Raw genomic sequence first — 20,464 nt, 5'->3', positions numbered from 1 at the left:
TATCGATAACTTCTTACATCACTAGATTATCGACATTAAATGTCGACTATTGCCCATCACTTTTCTGGCTGTGTACGTATTTAGAAACTTGACTCCGCCCCTAAAATTAGTGCGATAGGGACAACTGCAGCTGAGGCGAAAAATCCTGCGAAAAATGACAAAAATCGAGGTTTCGTAGTCCTCTTTTTCCTCCTCCAAAACATAACCAATCGTAACCAAATTTGGAAATCTAAATGATTATGAAATTATCTGTGTCGGACCGTTTTGCTTTTTTGGCTAATTGATATCAGTTTTGAATACCACGCCTCTCATTGCGGCATAGTCAATTAGGCCATTATGGCCATTTTTGAAGGGCTCTAGCGCCTTAAAAAACAAAAATATCAAAAAAAGCAAAACGGTCCGACACAGATATTGACAATATTAATCTGTGTTGAAAAAATCATTGCTCTAGCTTCAAAAACCACGGAGGAAAACGAGGACTACGTTTGTATGGAGAAATGACCACTCCTGTTGGCTCTTAAAACCTGATTATTGCATACCCCGATGAGGAACAATTTCGGATTGACGTTATATTTAGTATAAAGAACTACCTAATGAAAGTTTTATACCTAAGTCGATATCGACAAATTTTGATAGATCATATTACATACGTATTAATTTATTTCAATACCAAATTTTCCACGAGTCAACAGTTTCGTAACTTCTCTTTCTTGACAAAACATACTTACGTACTTTATTTCTTTATATTGGTCAAACCATAGACCTAGGATTCGCTTGCGCTTGACAGACAGCTGAAGTGTGCGAAAGGGAAGCCATCACGTATATGAACATCCCATGAGTGCGAAAGAGTCAGACTACCAATAAGAAAACGTAACCACTTTTGAGTTTGACGACGGCCGCGGACGGCCAAGAGCGTATCACGGTAATTTTCAAATTGAAAAATATACACGGATTAGGACGAAAAGTATTAATTAAAGTAATTCAGTGAAGATGGTGTCTTGTAGTGTGCCGGATTGCAGTGTCACAGGGCCAAATAATCCAAGCAATTACTCATTTCAGAGGATTTATGACATTCCGAACGAAAATTTCATAACGATATTGTGTCAAATTAACAGCGTAAAAAGTGTAAGAAGCCGGTTTATACAGTACATTATAAGTTTTTCTTCCGTTCCGTGCTAATATTTTATCATATTAGTCAATAATTTAGGATATTTTGTGTAAAAACATAAACTGTTCGTTTACGCTAGGGCTTGACAAAATGTTCATATGACAGTATCGATAACTTGTCGGTATATTAATAGCTATGTAATTATTTCTTCACAAGACATCATTAAGATATTCGTTTTTATAACCGGCTTCAAATAATAACGATTGTTATACCTTTTTGAAGGTGTTCATGTTTAGCGTGTCATGATAACTTCACTTTCCAACACAGTAAGAGTTACATTAAGATAAGTCTGTAACGATTTTGATGGCAAACGCAGTGCAATTGTTATTTATACGTCATAATGTCGTAGAATTTTAATGTTTAAAATACCACATTTGAAAAAGTAGTCGATAAAGCAATCAAACATCGACAGATAAGTAATATGTTGTAACATGACATCACTATTTTTGATCTCACATAGACAATTTACGCACACACTTGCATTTCATTTTTGGTCACACTTTTGAAGATTGAGAGTTGTTCTTTGTCATATAATTCTTTGGGTCAAACCTACTTAAATATTGAATATATATATATTTTTTAAATTTTAGATATTTCTAGTAAGTATTTCAACCTAGAATACTAGGATTACAGTGTTATAATTAAGCTTTGGAGTTATTATACAATGTTATTATTATACATGTACTTAAGTTATTATAATTAAATAGTTCATTGTTACAAAAAAATAATCGCGGTAATCGCGATTTTTCGAGGTAAATGGCAACACCGCGCCGTCTCGCCGAACCAATCGCGGTGAGCGACCGAGATCACAAGCCAGTCAGCATCACGTGTCGTGCGCGGCGGTCGTGTCGCTCCCGCTCGCAGCCCAATTCACGCGTCGCTTGACAGTTGTGCAAAATAATGAACCACAGTGACCGTGTATAGTGGAAAGCTCTATTTTAACGTGAGGATTTACCCATTTTTAAGGAGGAGGAGTGCGATTTTAGCGAGGGATGCGAGAGGTTAACGCTCTGCGCTCTCACCGACTATTGTCTAAGTGCCACGGAATCTTGGTCCTTCCCATCAAATTCCATAGCCCATCCGCTAGCGAAATCGTAACAAACATCATGTTTACATAGCTACGAAACACAGATAAGATTGGCTTTTAAAAACGTAGACGTCATTTCGGTAAGTGTTGTATTTACGAGCAGAATTGCACTAAACATAACTGTAAACGCAAAACGTTTGTCTGATCTGATCTACTTTGGGGTATATTTTAAAAGACTGCAATTTTAAACTGGGTTACGAGGGCGTTGAATCGCGTTTTTTCAACCACAATTTAGTATGATAAAATAATAAATGGTTTATTAAATGAGCATCTAAAGACACGCGACCTTATCAGGCTGTTATCAATAGTTTATTTAAAAACAAATTTTCTTAATAGTAAATTATCTGTAGTTAATTGTATTCTGTGATTTGTGTTTTACATAATTCTGTTTCACTTACTGTGTTTACTAATAAACGACAGTAAATTTTATAAATTATAATAATTTAGGTTATTCTCTTACTAAGGGATAATACTCTAATAAAAAATGTACTACTAAGATCTCCTACTAAGAGTCTCTTAGTCTGCAAAATGCATGCATGATTATTAGTAGTATTTTTTATTAAGAATACAAAGTTGATGTAAACATGCATGTATCATGCAACCTATCTACTTATATCTTGAGATATAGGTAGGTGTATAGTTAGATAGATAATAATTAAGTTCAATGTCCTTCACGGACGTGTTATTGACACTATTGATATTGACGGTTGAAATAATCATAAGAATCCCTGATTTATTTATGAAACAATTACGCAAAAAGTACCTACACTAAGTTGCCATTATTGATAAAAAATAATTTAAATATTTTTTTCTCAATACCTGGGTGAACTCGGCAAACAATTGGATATATATAATTATTTATTAATACCTAATTGGTTATCTTTTATTTAGACATATTTGTAAGTATATAATAATTGTCGGCAAAAATGAAATTTCTTAGGGAGAGAACGTTATATTTTATCGACTGTCGATAAATGATTTTTACGTGACATACCCAACAATTAGGTAAGTAGGTACACGATATTTTAGAAAAATAAAACGGTTTTTTTTTTCAACGATCGTGCTTACATATCTTTAACAATTGCGAGTCGGACTCGCGCACGAAGGGTTCCGTATCATAAAGCAAAAAAAAAACGGAAAAAAATGCAAAAAGAAAACGGTCACCCATCCAAGTACTGACCACGCCCGACGTTGCTTAACTTTGGTCAAAAATCACGTTTGTTGTATGGGAGCCCCATTTAAATCTTTATTTTATTCTGTTTTTAGTATTTGTTGTTATAGCGGCAACAGAAATACATCATCTGTGAAAATTTCAACTGTCTAGCTAGTATCACGGTTCGTGAGATACAGCCTTGTGACAGACGGACGGACGGACGGACGGACGGACGGACGGACGGACAGCGAAGTCTTAGTAATAGGGTCCCGTTTTACCCTTTGGGTACGGAACCCTAAAAATGATTAATACCTAACTAATACTCAGGTACCTGTGTCAAATAAGGACAATGACATTTCGATGTTAATTACCTACTTATGTCGCACCAACCTCCCTTTCATCGCGTGTATTGACTACATATTAGGTCCTAAAAGAAAACTAAGGCCATCTAATCCTATAGCATAATCTATAGGTTCGCGTCGAATGAACCATCATTCGATGAATTTGGTCCCTATGACAGTTACTTCAAGTATCTTTTTCTTTTGGAATTGTAGAAATATGTTTTAAGTGCTTACCGTATTTTTGTTAATTAAATCTTACATTTCTATATAAAGACAATATGCAATACTTCCAAAACTGTCTACAAACATTTTATATGACAGCTACTCCACTTAAAATTAGGTAACTATCTTGGGGACCATGATTCATAGCGAAAAGTATACCTACTACAAACACGCAATATTTGTAAATACATTCTTATAAATGATTCTGAGAAGGTCGATGAAATTCTTAAAGAGAAAATTTTCTCTTGAATTTTCTCTCGTGTAATTACACGAGCGAAAAATTTCATTATTGTGTTTTTATTCTTACCTTTTACGCAAAGGCGTCTGTAATTTATCCGCCTATAAGTATTTACAATTTGGTACTTTATGGGTAATCACCGTTCCTAAGATAGGATCATAATAAAATTATAAAATAGTTGTACAAACTAATATTGAATCTAACTACAACTAAATACTCGTATTATATGTGGGTCTCTATTGTTTCCCAAATAGTTTTAAGTCACAATGTATTGTTTGTCCGAATTTTCGTTAGTCATAATTAGTTTTTCTCAGAAACGCGTAACTTTTCAGGATTGCCATAAAAGAAACCTACAGGCCTATTCGGATTTCGAGATAATCACAAGATCTTGAGACGATTTAGAGATCAACTAGATCTACATTAGATATCGACTATATGTGACTTGGGTATCTAAGTCATAACTTGTCGAAATCGTTCAAGAGGACCTCCAGAATCGTGGAAACGTCAAATTTGACATATCTATCTTACAAATATCTTTAAATTATCCGTATCGTAACTTGTTGAAGTCTAGTAGAAATCTAATTCATTTTCCGAATCGAGCCGCTAACCTAACCTATCTATAGAATAACCTTACGGCAATCCTGAAAAGTTAACGGTTTCAGTTTTATGACTAACGATAATATGATAAACAATACATTATGACTTAAACTTTATGGGAAACAAAGTACCCCATTATATGTCTATAAATGTGAGTTAATATGTGTTCAAAACGCGAAAGTTTTAATTATTATATTGCCAACTACAACTGTACTAGGTTTAACTACAACTGTAGGCAGGTTGATAACGAGAAAGTATCATTAGCTACGTATTTCAATGATACGATTAAATAGGTGTTTAAAACCTCAAAGCTGCGGGCGCAGCACGGTTCCATTTTTATCGACTATCACTAAGCGCGTCCCTTTCGCACTTACATACTTGTTAGAACGTGACAGGCATGGTGACAAGCGATAAAAAGGTAACCGTGCTAAGCCGCCTGGCTACCACAATTCCAAATAATGCCAGCGGTTTCATATGTTTCGTTGGCCAGATGTTAATTAACGATGCCGTGTATATTAGAGATGCCACGAATATTCGGTATTCGGCCTATTCGGCCACTTTGCCGAATATTCGGTATGCCGAATGTTGCCTAGTATTCGGCCGAATACCGAATATCTGTTGCACCTACCTAAAAAGAAAAATTACACAATAAATAACCAAAAACTAGGTATATTTCATATTTAAAATGTATTCTTGGAAAGTAACTAAATATAAAGACATGTTTTTGAGCATTTGTTGATTACAAAATATTTTATTTTTATCATGGGTCTAATTTGTTTGACTCTAACTACATTCATTAATTCTGTTAGACAAAAATATATCTAAGCAAACGTTGTGCTTTGTTGGCGAACAGTTTTCATAATAATTGTGACTCAAAATGTTCGCTCGTCATGACGAATATTCGGTCGCCGAATATTCGGCATTCGGCCGAGAGTAGAGCCGAATATTCGGTATTCGGTATTCGGCCAAATTCACTATTCGGGGCATCTCTAATGTATATTATGTTCGCAAATAGTTTGTGTCTGCGTGTTGGCTATTGTGTAGGCACAAAACACAAACTATGACATCAAGTCGCCGACAAATTGACTTGCTGTTCACTTTGTAACTGTTACCAAGTCATTAGGAAACTAGGCTATTACCTACCAGCGGGCGTTGGTAAACAAATAATCGATAGCGCAGCACTTATTCATTTTATCGCCACGTTTACACTAATTTAGTATTTGTCATTGGAATTAATTTTAAAGTAATTGCCTGCACAGTTACATGTGAAAAGTACCTTGTTGTTTATTGGATATTTGTGATAATGAAGATGATTATTCGGAAATGATTAGTACCTATGAGGTCCGTTGTCATATCACTTCACTGACTGTCGACGCCACTTGACAAGCGACAAGATAGTTATTAACGTAAGTCGATAACAGACTTAAACAGAGGGCCTACCGTCAACATCGATAAATCGAAAAACGTTTTCTGCCTCTTTGTCACTTGAATATGCTAGAGCGATAGAGAGGCAGATAACGATTTTCGATTTTTTTTGGCGTTGGCGGTAGGCTCACTTTTATATGTATGCTTAATTGCTTATACATACTTCTACTAGTCACTTGCGCTAACAGTACCATTCATAATAATTCATAATTTATTTGCGACGTCCCACGGGTAAAGGTACCTTATGGCGGCTGGCGCTTACGCTATTATTAACGCCGCTCCAATATTATTGCGGCGCTATCCGACGTAAGTGCCAGCCGCCATAAGGTACCTTTTTCCGTGAAACGTCACATTTATTTGTGTAAGATGCATTCATACGAAGCACAAACATTTAAATTTACTTATTTGCTAAACAGAAAGTAAGTATGTACATAACATTAGTCACTAAGCGTATGTAAACCCAGCATTAGTAAACGTACAATTTGAAATACTCGTATAAATTTTAGCGACGCGAATACAATTTTCCTGGGGACTTCCCAACGGTAGTTTATCGACAAATTATGTTAAAGTTACCTACCTAATGTAAATATGCGCATTGCATATATTTAAATCATATAACAATGTCAAATTTGTAAATGTTCCTATATCTTTCTGTACCACTGGGAAAGTAGAAGGAAGCAAGAAAGATGGAGCCAGAAAAACTTACATAATATATACAGTCAGCAGTCACTATTAGCTTATGGCTCCTCTACACGATGGGCCAACGCCGGCCACTCCAAGGGACGCATTTATGCGTTAGAGGGAGCAGCTGATATTGCTATCTCATTCTACCGCATGGCTGCGTCTCTTGGAGTGGCCGGCGCTGGCCAATCGTGTAGAGGAGCCATTACACATTTGTTGGCCAAGTAAATGTCCATCGAATCACAAAGCCCAGCAAAGAGATACGAGGAGATAACCTACAGAAGCCAAGGTAAAGGTCTGTTAAAAAGATAACGGTTTTTTCCTTTACGTATATAAGACGTCTACATACCTAAACGTATGACAGTCTTTCCCGCTCGGCGAGACTAATTGAAATAAAAATAATTATATGATGTAAAAAATGCCGCGCAAAAAGTAGTCCTAACAACTCTTTAGCTGGCCATTTGTAGACCTTCTGCCGTTGCAATAAAGCTTATAAATGCTCAATTGAGAGTGTCGTCGATGGTGTCCGTAAAATATTAATGGAAAACACAGTTTAGTACCTATTTGATCCAATAAATTACTGTCTACTGTAAAATCTTACTCTACAACTTAAATATTCAAAAAAATATCGATAAATTTAATATTCTTAGGTAATCCCTAGTTAAATCCCTAAGAATACATTGTATATCAATAAATAATCGCTAACGTTTTGTAAGTAATAACTAATATCTTTATTTTACTGAGTTGTAGAAACGTACTTTTTAATTAAGTACATTGCATTTCACTTGGCGTTGTTTTCTACTGTCACAGTCATGTTACTTGCATGAGCTACATAGTCATTTGAATGTATACACATTATCACCTTATTCCGACGGCGTAAGGTGAAAACGAGTATACATATTTATGATTTCTCGACTGAACTTAACTGCACGCGGTACCAGAACTTATCATAACTTCTCTGCATATGTCTAAACGCAAAGTGCAAACTATCCGTGGGGCTCGACTTTCGAGCCAATATTTTATGTACAAAGTACGAGTATTTAGTTACTTACTCGTAGACTAATTTTGTAGTAGGTAAACCGTTCTTTAAGAGCGAGAAATACAACTATGTAAGTACTAATTTTAGGTAGGTATAGGTAGGAATTGTAAACCTTGTTGACGTATTTCTTTGTAATTATTTCTATACCTACGTATAAAAAGAGTCGATGATTTTCCTGTTAACTTGTTTAAAATATCGATATCGTTATTGGAATGCAACAACAACCATTTAGTTGGCAGAGGACTTGGAACTCTTCACTCTAACAATTTGCACTTCAAAACTTGATGTTTAATACAAAGCCAGTAATAAAATAACTGGGACGCGCCATCTTTCGCTAATCTTGGCACACAGAAGGCATGCAAACTGCTAAACTTCAGACGAATTGCGCAAAATGATTTGCATATTATTTAGCCAGAAAAAGGCCTGCACAATAGATGCCTTTGAAAGCATCTTCACTGTAAAGTAAAGACTCGAGCCCTTCGAGTCCTTTTCGTCTCGAGTCGAGACTCGACTCGTGTTTTTCAGACTCATATAATTAAGTCTCGAGTTTGTTTCAACTTGGTAGAGACCCAAGTTTTTTGTAGAAACAAGAGTCATTTTCAGAGAACTCATAAAAAAATGCATTGTCTTTATATATAATTCATGGGTTAGAGGTACACCATACAATAACGATTTTTTTCTTAACTGCTCGAGTAGCAGTCTAGCATAAAACCTAAAAAATGTTCGAGTCTCTTTGAGTTTTAGAGGACTTTACTCGGGACTTAAAAGATTTGGAAGTTTTTTAGTGCACACTCTCGTAAAATCTAATCGCTTTCTTCAAATTTAGACTCAAAAGACTCGAGTTCCTACCAACACTCGCGAGTCATCGATGCGTTTGATAGCACCATCTTCACTGTTAGCTCACGTTTCTTGAACCTTATTCGTATAGATATAAGGCCCACCGATGGTCAGTAAGAGTAAGGTTGTGAGTGGCGCATCGATGGATTTGATTAATAGTACTGGGGTTGCCAAGTGGTGTTCGCAGCCCTCTATGCATACTTGACCCAATTATTTAGACTGTTGTCGATATTGGCAAGCTCGCGAAATATTTGCTGATTTTTCTAGGTCACAATCGATCGATGGGGAACTTAGATGCATCTTGCATTGGAATTAGGTCAATTAACGACGGGGTCGATAAAAAAATGTGTCGTTTTTTGGAGGACGGACGTCACTAGTTACGCTTCTTACGATGTAACGCCTTATCGAAATGTTTTAATTAAATTAAGGCTTCGTAATGTTATTGTAACCAAATGGTAATAAATCAGCGGAATTATTGACGTTATCGGGATTTAAAGCTTCATTTCGTTCTTTGACATTTATTGCAACGATATTTAAGAGGAATATTACACACATTACATGTAATCGGTTGCTCCGTAGTTTTCATATTAAACACATAAGCGTTTGTCAAAATAGGTATGGAGAAGTGTATTAAATAACACGTCAACATCAATAGTGATAATATAAAAACGCGTGAGTTAAAAATTATTATTATTTTATATCAAAAGTTAAATTAAAATAATTTGGAACTCTTGGTCAAAACCAGTAGCAAATATTGCCACTGATTTCCAAGCTTTTTCGTGGAGGAAAAATACGTTTAATTATCTTAATCTTTAAGACGTAAAATGAAAACGTAGCTTTCCATTATTCAAGTACAAGGCATTTTAAATATAAAAGCTACTCTCTTGGCAGTAGACATTTTGCCGAGTCGACAAATTAGAGTGTCCAAATTAGGGTGTCGCGCGATTTTAAAACATTTTCAGTTAAATCTATCATTATAGATAATAAGATAAATTAAGTTTTTTCTTTAAGATTTGAAAACGAGGTAACTTAAACAATTTGATTTTACTGGTATCTACAAACGGAATGCATATATTGTAGATGAAGAAAGATTACACCTTTGCGCTGATTTTGTTAGCGCCCTTAACAAAGGAATGTCTTTGAGTCGTGGAAAGCCGTAAATCTTATTTGTGTTTCCACATTGCATTAAAACCCGCGGTATTCACATCAATAATGATCGTAAAATCTTAATGAATGGTTTCAAATGCCCTTATTTCTTCACGTATCGGCACGGATACGCGCAACCATATTTTAATCGCATGTAAAGCAAGTCGCCACTGTCACTAGAACTGCTAAGATGGCTGGCTCTTTAATCATTTGTCACCATGCCTGACACGTTCTGTCTGACAGGTATGTAAGTGCGAAAGTAACGCATGACATGACAGGTGATAACAGCGCGGTCATGATAGCGCTGCAGGACTTTTAGTTGTTAGGGAAGGACCAAGATTTTAGTTTCCTTTCATGTTGACGTTTTTGACTTCGTTCTTCATCGTTTTATACGAGCTCTCATCACGTGATAAACGATAAATAATCCAGTCGTCATGTTCTTTTAATAGCGTCAGACGCGACGACAGCTTATCTTGCCGTTATCATGCGATAAGCGCGACTGTGTTATGTGTTATGTCTGTCACTTTCCGAGCATAGGCGAGCATTTGCCTCACGCAGACTAATATTCATTATCAGTGGTATCTTGAATTACGCAATTGTATTACCGCTGAAGATATAACTCGTAAATTAGTTCCCTTGTGGCAAACTTTTGTCAATATTCTTAAAGCGAAAGAAATGACCGACCAAACAACAAAGTTTTATCCAACTCTCTGATATGAAATTGGAGGTCAAAAACGCGAGTGTGAAAATCCACATGTTTGATTCTCAAGTAATAAATAGGTTCCTGTCGATTGTCAATACGCCTGTCAATTAAATAGAAGCGGGTAATTCTCACAGCGTTAAAATAAATGTTCGTAACCTATTCTTTCTTCGTTGAAATTTCTATTTTATTTAAAATAAATGCGATAAAAGTATGCAAAAACTGCCTATATTCTGTATCTTTAGGTATTTAAATAAAAGAAAAACAAAATCTACCCTCAAATTACTCCTAAAGCCAGTTGAGGGCAGATGAAAACATTACATGATCAAATAACGTAGGTTAAAGTCAGGTCGTTCAGTGACTGATCCAGGCGGTTTGGTATTTGGTTGGTTAACCAATAAATGTTATAACTACCCGAAAATGTACAAATTGTTTAGGTATTTACTTTTATTTAAATGCCTAAAGGTACAGACTATAGTTTACGGAAAGCAGTTTTAATGCTGTGCTATTTTTTTCCGTCGTTTTTAACAACCGGCAAATACCTTTGACCTGAGATAATCGCACATGTTTGATCTCCTCCTTTCTTTACAGCTTGAAAACCTTCTATAGACTTAAACTCTGTGTGTGCCATGCTGATAAGTACTAGATAAGTGCTATGTGGTGCGTGCTGGTGCTATCTCTGTGGGTGGTGGGCGCGGCGGCGCATTACACCCCGACCTGGGCGGTGCACGTGCCCGGGGGGCCCGCCGCCGCCGACGCCGTGGCCAGGGACCATGGCTTCGTCAATCTTGGAGAGGTAAGTGCTTTTACAATAACTTTAACCCTTTGAGCGTCTAACCCCCTTATTCATAAACTTTTACTAAAGTTGACAAGTCGTCATACCAATACGTCGGAAAGGGACAAGCGATTATTATCGGCTTATCAACTTTAGTACACGTTTATAAATAAGGGGGTAAGACGTCGACTGACGCCCAGGCCACGGCCTCAACCGTGCAATACGACAAGGTTCACGATGACGCGCCGTACAAGATAGACGCTGCGTTCAAAGGATTTAGTCCGTTCTTGTAATTCTGGCTAGATGACTTAAAAAGTCAACTGACTCAAGGATTCTCATGAACAGACATCGTTCTATTTCCCGCATTTTTGGTGCAGCGGAATTGGTATAGATAATCTCAACTGAAATGGTATGGTAATGGTGGTGGTGGAAAATTAAGGTTAATATTAACGTAATTAACGCTAATTAATCATTAGGGTTGAAATTATTTATACCAATTCCGTTAACACCACTCCGCTGCACCAAAAATGCTGGAACATGTACGATCATTGCTCATGACTCATGACGATCTTAAGCGGAGGCCTTACCTAGTTATTTTTGAAGTTGAAATACTTTGAGAGCGATAAAATATTACCCCATAAAATAAGACCGTATGTAAGATTCGACACCACGTAGCCTTAGTAAGCCAGTTATTTAGGTTCTGTGGGATAGCTTTAATTTAAACTATGACCCTTACAGTTTGGCTACGGAATCCTAGAAATGTAAATAAGACAATCGACTCAAGAACTTTTGTGATCTAATTTAAGTTTGCTCTGTAGAGCATATACGTATGTAGAGGACGCTTAAACTTTTACCACAAAATAAGGCCATATGTAGGAATCAACGCAACGTAGCCATAATAAACCAGGAGGATTGTTCTTTAGTAAGTGTTGGCATTAAGCCGCTTGAGAGTAAGCATATCGGCTTAACCTACCACTCTTCTACTTCGTTTTTTTAGCATTAGAAATTAGGTAAACAATCTTGATGTGTCTTTTAATTGAAAAACACATTTAAAAAATAAGTTACTGCAAATATGTAACAATTATGAATGTAATACGATCATTTATATTCTTCTGCTTTCATAAGTAATAGTTATTGATTTTTAAAAAGCGTTTTTCAATTACTATATATGCCAAGATCGCTTACCTTCTTTCAAGTTCTTTCTAATGCTAAAAAAACGAACTATAGAAGAGAGTTTTGAGAGAAATTGTTAGACTAAAAATTGTGTGCCTAATTACATTCGCTAAACTTCTATTGTATGGGATGTTATAATTATTTATCTGCTGAAACTCGTTAGCCAGTATAATAATTCATCATGAGAGAAAATATTAGTTTGCGTGTGATGTTTCTAAATAAGTTACTCAAATGACAAGAGGCCAGGAAACACCGACAGCGGAAGCGAGTTCCACGATCTAGCCGTGCGGCGCCATCATTGACTGACCATATTTAAACCTTAAGGCTACGGCATAAGGTTCACAGATGGTCACTGTTAGTGCGAGTACCTTGATGACTCAGAGAGTTGGCAACGTGCTTATGGATAGACAATACAGACATTCGATATGTGAGTTAAGAGTCATTCACAGCAAGATGGTGGGTGTAGGTACTGAGGTAGAACTCGGCCAAGCGCGAGTTGGATTGCGTAAATGGGTCAAGATCCTGGTCAACTTTAAATATTAAAGGTGAAGACAGCGGGAAAAACAAAAAATAGAAGGAAACTTCATTAACTAAAGTGTAATTCTATGGGACTTGCTAACTATGTAAACAAAGCGTCATATTGAAATCGTTTCTGAATGATGAATTTACTAGTGACTTCTTTTTTACATAGATAGTATTAAGTTCCATAACATGACGCTCTAGGCTAGGGTGAAAGCATGCAAGCATTATCAGCTATGTACACTGATAATAATCTCTTAAATTTGTGATGGTTTATGATGATATAATATCAGGCAATCTTGTCATGTAGATATTATCGCAGTGTTAATTCTTTGTTTCGATTTAGAATCGAACCTTCTCTGCATAGTATTTGCTATGACAAAATGTGGCAATTAAAGTCAAATTTCTGACAATGTGACGCTTATAATGACAGTCTCACACTGTGTTATGTTCATGTCGGTGCAAACTTCGCTTCGGCGGATTCCATCACTTGCAAATGAATGGAAATAGCAAACACGCGACCAGATCAAACGTGATGTACCTAAAACCTAATTCCGAATTATCAAAACATACAAAAAACGACTTAATCGTATGATGAAAAGGTTCACAATGTAATGACAAAAAAAAATTAAGCTGCTAAATGCACAGGAAGTGTCGCATGTGCAGTGCAGTGAGGTATTTTAACTGATAACATTTATTTTGTGAATTCCTCTATGCTAGGTGCTTGTACATTTGAGGCTTAACCTTTTGTCCTAACTGATGCCACAATGATACCATATAAATAACAATCATTTCTCGTTCATGTTTGAAGAAATGTTATTGTCGCGTTAACGTAATCTAATGGCTCCTCTACACGATGGGCCAGCGCCGGCCACTCCAAGGGACGCAGCAATATCACTTGCTCCCTCTAACGCATAAATGCGTCCCTTGGAGTGGCCGGCGCTGGCCCATCGTGTAGAGGAGCCATACAAATATCCGTTTTGTCGATGGTCCCGTAAGTTAGGACAATGGCTAAGTCAAGTGGCGCCTAAAAATATTACCTGCGCATAACTGTTACGCCAGCCAGCCAGCTTTGCTGTGTTGTTAACGTGTAAAGGGGGAGGCCTATGTTCAGCAGTGGACGTCTTATGGCTGAGATGATGATGATGATGATAACTGTTACACATCTTACAGCGTCATCACATTGCCATGGATCAGGCCTTACTGCAAATTTTAGAATGGAAAGCTTTGTATGATCTGAGGACCTGTACCTATTAACTGAACTGTAAGTTCATCTATATCTACTAGATATTATCTAGCGAAGACCTAAGTTTGCTCCAGATTGCGCGCTTAGTTAGCGCAAATCATTTAAGGCCTGTGCACACCGGCTGCGTGTGCGTGACGTGCACGTGCGCGTGCGGCGTTGTGGTATACAGATCCTTATGAGAGATGGCACACCGCTTGCGTGACGTGTGCGTGCGCGGCTCCAACATTTTAACGCACGCACACGCGCACGTCACGCACACGCAAGCCGGTGTGGCTCGGCCTTTAAGGCTCGCATAAAGCGTGCAGTCTACAGAAAACATGCGTGGAAAAAAACCCACTCGCGGGGCATTTGCTAGATCTGGGTTATTTAAAGGATCATGCGGATACCGCACAATGACAAAATGTCATTACCAAAAGAGAGCTAGCTGTCCCTCGTCATAATTTGTCACGTACGGATCGGGTCGCTATCTTCGCTAAGGACTGATTTACACGATGCGAGAATCCGCATGCGAGTTTCATACCATTGCGGGTTTTGATCGGTCGGTTGAATTGGACGTAACCAACAGTCCGCAATGTGTGGCGCAACTAAAGCCCTTGCTACACGGTCGCCGACAAGCCCCCAGACCGCGTGGCCTTGGCCGGTCCCGGACCGTGTAGACAGTTGTTACGAACAAAATTTGACCAAAACTGACCAAGGACAGACCAAGGTCAGACGGTTAGAAGGCTTGTCGGCGACCGTGTAGCAAGCCTTTAAAATCGCATGAGAGTTCGCGCGCCGTCATTCTCGGATCAGTCTTCATGCAATAAAGTAAGACCCACTTTTTAAAACTTGGTCATTGTCACAACCATCGTGACCTTGACATCGCCGATCAATCGAAGGAAGTTCAATTTGTTTACTTGAAAAGAATATTTCGCCATTTAAAATGAGGAAGGCTTCTGATGGCGGATGCAAACGTTTGGCTGAATTGCCTCAAATTGTTTCCTTTGGTCGTTTCACAATCGAAGCTAGTCGGTATTGGCTTGGATACTATTTTTTATGCGATAATGGTGGCATCAAAAATAGTATACGGCTCTGATGGTAAGGATATACCGTAGTTTCATAAGAACGCAAAGTATCCAAGTATTTCCAAGCATTTTCGAACCTGGAAAAACGCTATACTTGCAGCAAAACTAAGTGGCGAATCGGGTCATAATGCCATCTCTTTTACTCTCGGTTAGTTAACAAGGGTAAAGGAGATAGCATTATGATTTCAGTCGCATGTTGGTACTGCGTCAAATATAGTCGAAAGTGTCGAAACGTAAATTACGTATGAAAATAGTCATATGACTTTTCCAAGCATCCCGAAACATTTTTTTTTCGTTTGGTGATACACATTCTTATAAATACATACGTAAGTATGTAGTAGATATATAGATAATATACATGACTCGGGCACAAATATTAGTTCCGTTGCTTCCGTTATACAAATATTAGTATAACCCGGGACCTCTTGCTTCGTAGGCAGGGTCTCTACCAACTAGGGCTAGCAGGTCGTTAATCACTTCTGTAATTAATGCTCCTAATAAATAACTATAATTCCTGAAATAAGCCTGAGTAAGCCCATTCATAATAAAAAAAAAAAAAAAATTTTTATTATATAAAATCAAGCTTGACGACCCCTTGTTTGTCTGAGAAGTGACAAGGTATTTCTCAGAATTTGATTGTTAGAAATAGAATATGATATCTTATTACCCAGTATTGTCGAGTAATCAATGACGTCATGAAAATTACCAACACCATTCGCAAGTAGGTATATATTATTTTGTATTTACTTCAGTAACTTTGGCCACGTATGCCATTACCTATCAGTTTAATTCCCCTGGGTTGTAAACATGGTATTTTATGTGTCAACACGACATTACAGTACATTCGTTTTATGTGTAAGCGCTTCATATAAGTAACCTCCTAATGACTTGCACACACGGGTTTAAAACGAGGCAAATCGCCGTTATATTCATGTAAACAACATTGCACTCTACTCCGTTGTAATACGGCGAAAAATGTGTACATATTTTTGATTCCATCACTTTCCTTCGGTAATTCCTACAGCAATTCGTTTGAGGAAAGTTACGATTTGAATTTGTAATGCGGTTTCCAAAGCGAGGTGAGTGAAGTGGCAGAAAATGTAAGACAAGAATGGGAAAGGAAGTCAAAATGGAGAGAATGAGAGAGGAAGTACACCTGTTGTTCTAAATCTGTCTTTTCGAACCTAAGTATACATTTTCGACAGGGAAAATATGTCCTTAATCTATGCCACAGTGCAGCGGCGGCGCAAGCGGGGCTCCCTAAGGATTCCTCGGACCATGTGCCCAAAGTGCAAATATTGTACCTACAAGGTGACAGTGACCGCGTGACCACTGTGTTTGATATTGTCGCGTTGCATTGTGGTTCACACCACCTTAGGACAAATACTATTTGTCTGCCGGGTTTAATCTTGGTATTCTCGTAATGTAACGTGAACGTACTTCAATCTAGCCCCACACGGACTCTTTAGTCCAAGTCAAAAAGAAATAGGGTTTAATTTAAGCTGGAGAAAATAAGTGTACGTGTGATGAAAGACAACGCTCGTACTGTACTACAATGGTCTTTGTTGTCCGATACGGTTGGCTAGCCAAGCGCAGTTCGTTTGCACTTACGAGTAAAGTATGTCGTACGAACGTGCGAGTTTTTCTTAGGGACCTAGGGAGTTATGCTAAAATTCCGTGCTTTAATACAATTGACATATCCGACCGATGGAATATACTTTAACAGATTATGTCAAGGCTTAAGAGTGCATATTCAAATATTTTTAAAAGTCATTAATGGAGCGGCCAACTGCTAAGGTGCTCGTACGTGTACGTATCGGGTTTGTCAAGGCATTAGTGAATGTTCACATATTTTTGATTACCGTAATATTTACTAAACTCGTCCAAAATTCACGTCGGTATTAGGTACAAAATTACCAAATGATGCAAATAAACTGAAACATCGCGAAAATTATGCCGTAAAACTCACCGAAGCACTAAGCTCGTTTCATTTAACTTGTACAGTACAATTTTACAACCAAACAACTAAACGTACTAAATATACCAAACGAAATTAATATCAGCCGGTGCCAGCAAACGAGGGGACACCAAAATAGTTGTCCATAAGGAGACGACTTTAAATAAATTAATGTAACTAAAATTTCCTGCGTATTTCTGTTCCCCTGGTGCCGTGAGGCTAAAAGTGGATGTGTTGTTAGGAATTAAACTACATATTTAAGACCACAAACGGAACGAAATCTTGGTTGACTGAGAGAATGCCTCAAGGCATTAAGTCCGCCATTTGTACATTTTGTTATCGGGCAATAAAGTTTAAATAAATAAATCTTGCAAGGTGCTTTGGGGAAAATGGGATGATATGAAACTTGATGGGATTTTGGTTATTAATTAAGAACCTTTTTTTTTTTTAAGAGGGGAAATGCTTTACGCATACCACCCCGGCGCGGGGACGGGCCGGGATGATTATGTGGGACTCCCTGTTGTGGGCTAATGAGACCCCAGGTTTACCCACTAAAACCCCTCTGTTGCCGCCTCGCTGCTATACGGCGAGGTCCCAGGAACGCCGAAGTACTCTTCCGCAACCTCGCCAGATTAATTAAGAACCTAAGTTAACTTACTAACTAAGACTTACTAGAAATTATTCTTAAGTAAGTACGCAGAACGTAATGACGTAGTGATAGCTGGTGACAATGGTTTAATTTGGCAGCGTGGTCGATCGTGGTCGAGTTAAAGTAAAGGAAAGTCTCAATTTTGAAGGAGACTGTTAATTAAGGTTCTTATGAAGGTATTAATAATTTCAGTAAAATTTTACTGTACAGGTTCCTTTACTTCTACAACGTTGCCATGAAATTAAACCATTGTTACCGATCACATGGTTCTGCGAATACAGATATTTATTTATTTAATCTGTTTTAGCTTTGGAATGGTTGTATTGATCTGAAATTAGTGTATGTAAGCGTAGATGAAAATCTGAAGATAATGCAAAATTTCAAAGCAGATGTTTGGAGTATACCTTTACTTGGTCCTTAAGTTAGCCACGCCAAAACCACAGAATAAATAATAGTACTAGGTACAGAAGACTCACTCTCTAACAAAACGCGTCTGTCACGATCAGGACAGATATGGCCGTTAGGTGGCGACAGCGCCACGCGCGGCTTATCAAACCCCAAAATTGGGGTCGAACGGATGTACTTTTAGCTACCTGTAGCAAAGCGACGAAATCGCGGAGTGAGACACGCCTGCCAAAACTCTTATTTTATAGCCTTTATATTTAACGTGTTAATAAGCCAAATTGGCGTATTATTACATTGAATAGATCTTCATAATTATAGTCCGAGGTGGCTGAATGCCTCATTTTACTTCGTATTCACTGTGCAATGCCGTATTTAAAATGCATGTTTTAAATCCCGCTGGCCTAATTAGCAGAAAATCCGCATGTGTATTAACAGCAGCACTCTTTGACCTTTTATGGACCTTATGGCTAAGGAATAAGGTTCACAAATTGTCAGTTAACAGTATGGGCGATGGTACGAAACACTCGCTGTAATGAAGATGTCGAGGCTTAGTTGATTTAAAAAAAATGTGTGAAGCTTTGCACCTTATGCCCTTGTTATAAGGCGAAATTTGTTTACATGTTTTTGGAATCCATACTAGTTAAGAAGGCCAGCGCTGAATGGATCTTTTCCTCAATCTACTTACGGTTGAACCAAATTAGTTTACTCAATTGTGCGTAAGATGTCGCTGTTACGTGCCGAGCAATCTACATCGCGTTAGTATTTGTTTTCCGGAGATTTTACGTAAGGATTTGTTTTTTTTTTCATGAGTTTGTGTCGAGAATTTAGGTACAGAATCCGTAATTTCTTACTTCTGTTAGACTTAAATAAATAAATAATAAATCATGTTTGTTTTTGAAAATTGTATAAGTATTATGAAGGTTAAAGTATCTTAAATGAGAGCTACGCGAAGTTTGTGCAGAGCTCTAAAAATAAAATAAGTAGTATTGAATGAATGGACTTGACATGTCTACTATATGTAAATACCTATGTATGTATGTGTGTTTAAATCCAGCTAACCTCATTAGCAGTAAATCCGCGTGTGTACAAAACACTCGCAGTAATGAAGATGTGAGCCAGCCGAGTCGGCGGACGCTAAATGGATATTTCCTCAAATCTGTTACAACGCGGTTTTGCACCATCGTTGACAGATTTAACAGACCGTTCTTATGTCTTACTGCGACGACTTAAAGACTATCATTGGTCAGTTGAATATGTTGCTGTTGGTACATTGTCGTAAGGGCTTATCTACGATTCAGTGGTTTTGTGTGAACGTGATTATGTTTTGTATGTAAGGATATACACTATGTCCGGGGTTGTGGATTAAACTGGATTCCATCCTTTCAAGAAATAAAGTTACATATATTTGTGAATAGTTTTTTGATAATTTGGGGCATAAAATAATTCATAAATACGTACTTCATTTATGTCATTACATATTATGCGTATATTATTAGTAACATAATACAGTAAAGCATTACATTTGCTTCGCGTTTAAGCCAATCGTTTCGGAGGAAAGGTTGTGGTTGTGACAGACGGACGGGCAGATAGATACAATAAGTGACAATAATGATCCTAGAAGTGTTATCTTTTTCTCCTTTTAAGATACGGGACTCTAAAATAACCTAAACTTATTACTCGTCATGTCTAACGAAAAAAAAAAAATTCTCTATTTTTGAACAAACGCCCTTTTAGCTCGACTAAGCAGTACTGCGTTCTCAAAATAACACCAGTATGAACACGTGCAATACGGTCATTATGATGCAGTTCGCTAAAATAACTGAGCTGAAATCTGTAGTTAACTAGTAATATGGATGTTTATACAGATATTCAAATTGTGTTCTTTGTTTTTCAATATTAGTGCTAACATACGTAATCACTTTGATAGCGGAATAAAAGGTAGATTATGTATGATTCACAGTATTCATATTCACCCCAACTGACTGACTGGAGCAACTTAAGCTTTTATGATTTAGAATACTTATTTAGATATAAAAAAAAAG

General features: G+C 37.4%; 1 protein-coding gene across 2 annotated transcripts in view; it reads left to right on the top strand.

The window, feature by feature from the left end:
• The first annotated feature begins 1,994 nt into the window (after positions 1–1,994).
• The window catches only part of LOC134669553 (furin-like protease 1), a 352,565-nt gene continuing 334,095 nt past the window's right edge, over positions 1,995–20,464 (top strand). For both annotated transcript variants that reach the window (XM_063527160.1, XM_063527159.1), the window contains exons 1-2: positions 1,995–2,111; positions 11,226–11,430. In XM_063527160.1, the coding sequence (XP_063383230.1) occupies positions 11,290–11,430 (141 nt within the window). In that variant the 5' untranslated portion in view covers positions 1,995–2,111; positions 11,226–11,289. The remainder of the gene's footprint in view (positions 2,112–11,225; positions 11,431–20,464) is intronic.

The sequence above is a fragment of the Cydia fagiglandana genome, chromosome 12 (genome assembly GCF_963556715.1).
Source record: "Cydia fagiglandana chromosome 12, ilCydFagi1.1, whole genome shotgun sequence".
Classification (NCBI taxonomy): domain Eukaryota; kingdom Metazoa; phylum Arthropoda; class Insecta; order Lepidoptera; family Tortricidae; genus Cydia; species Cydia fagiglandana.
The sequence above is the reverse complement of the archived record's forward strand: the minus strand, read 5'-3'. Positions and strand labels throughout refer to the sequence as shown.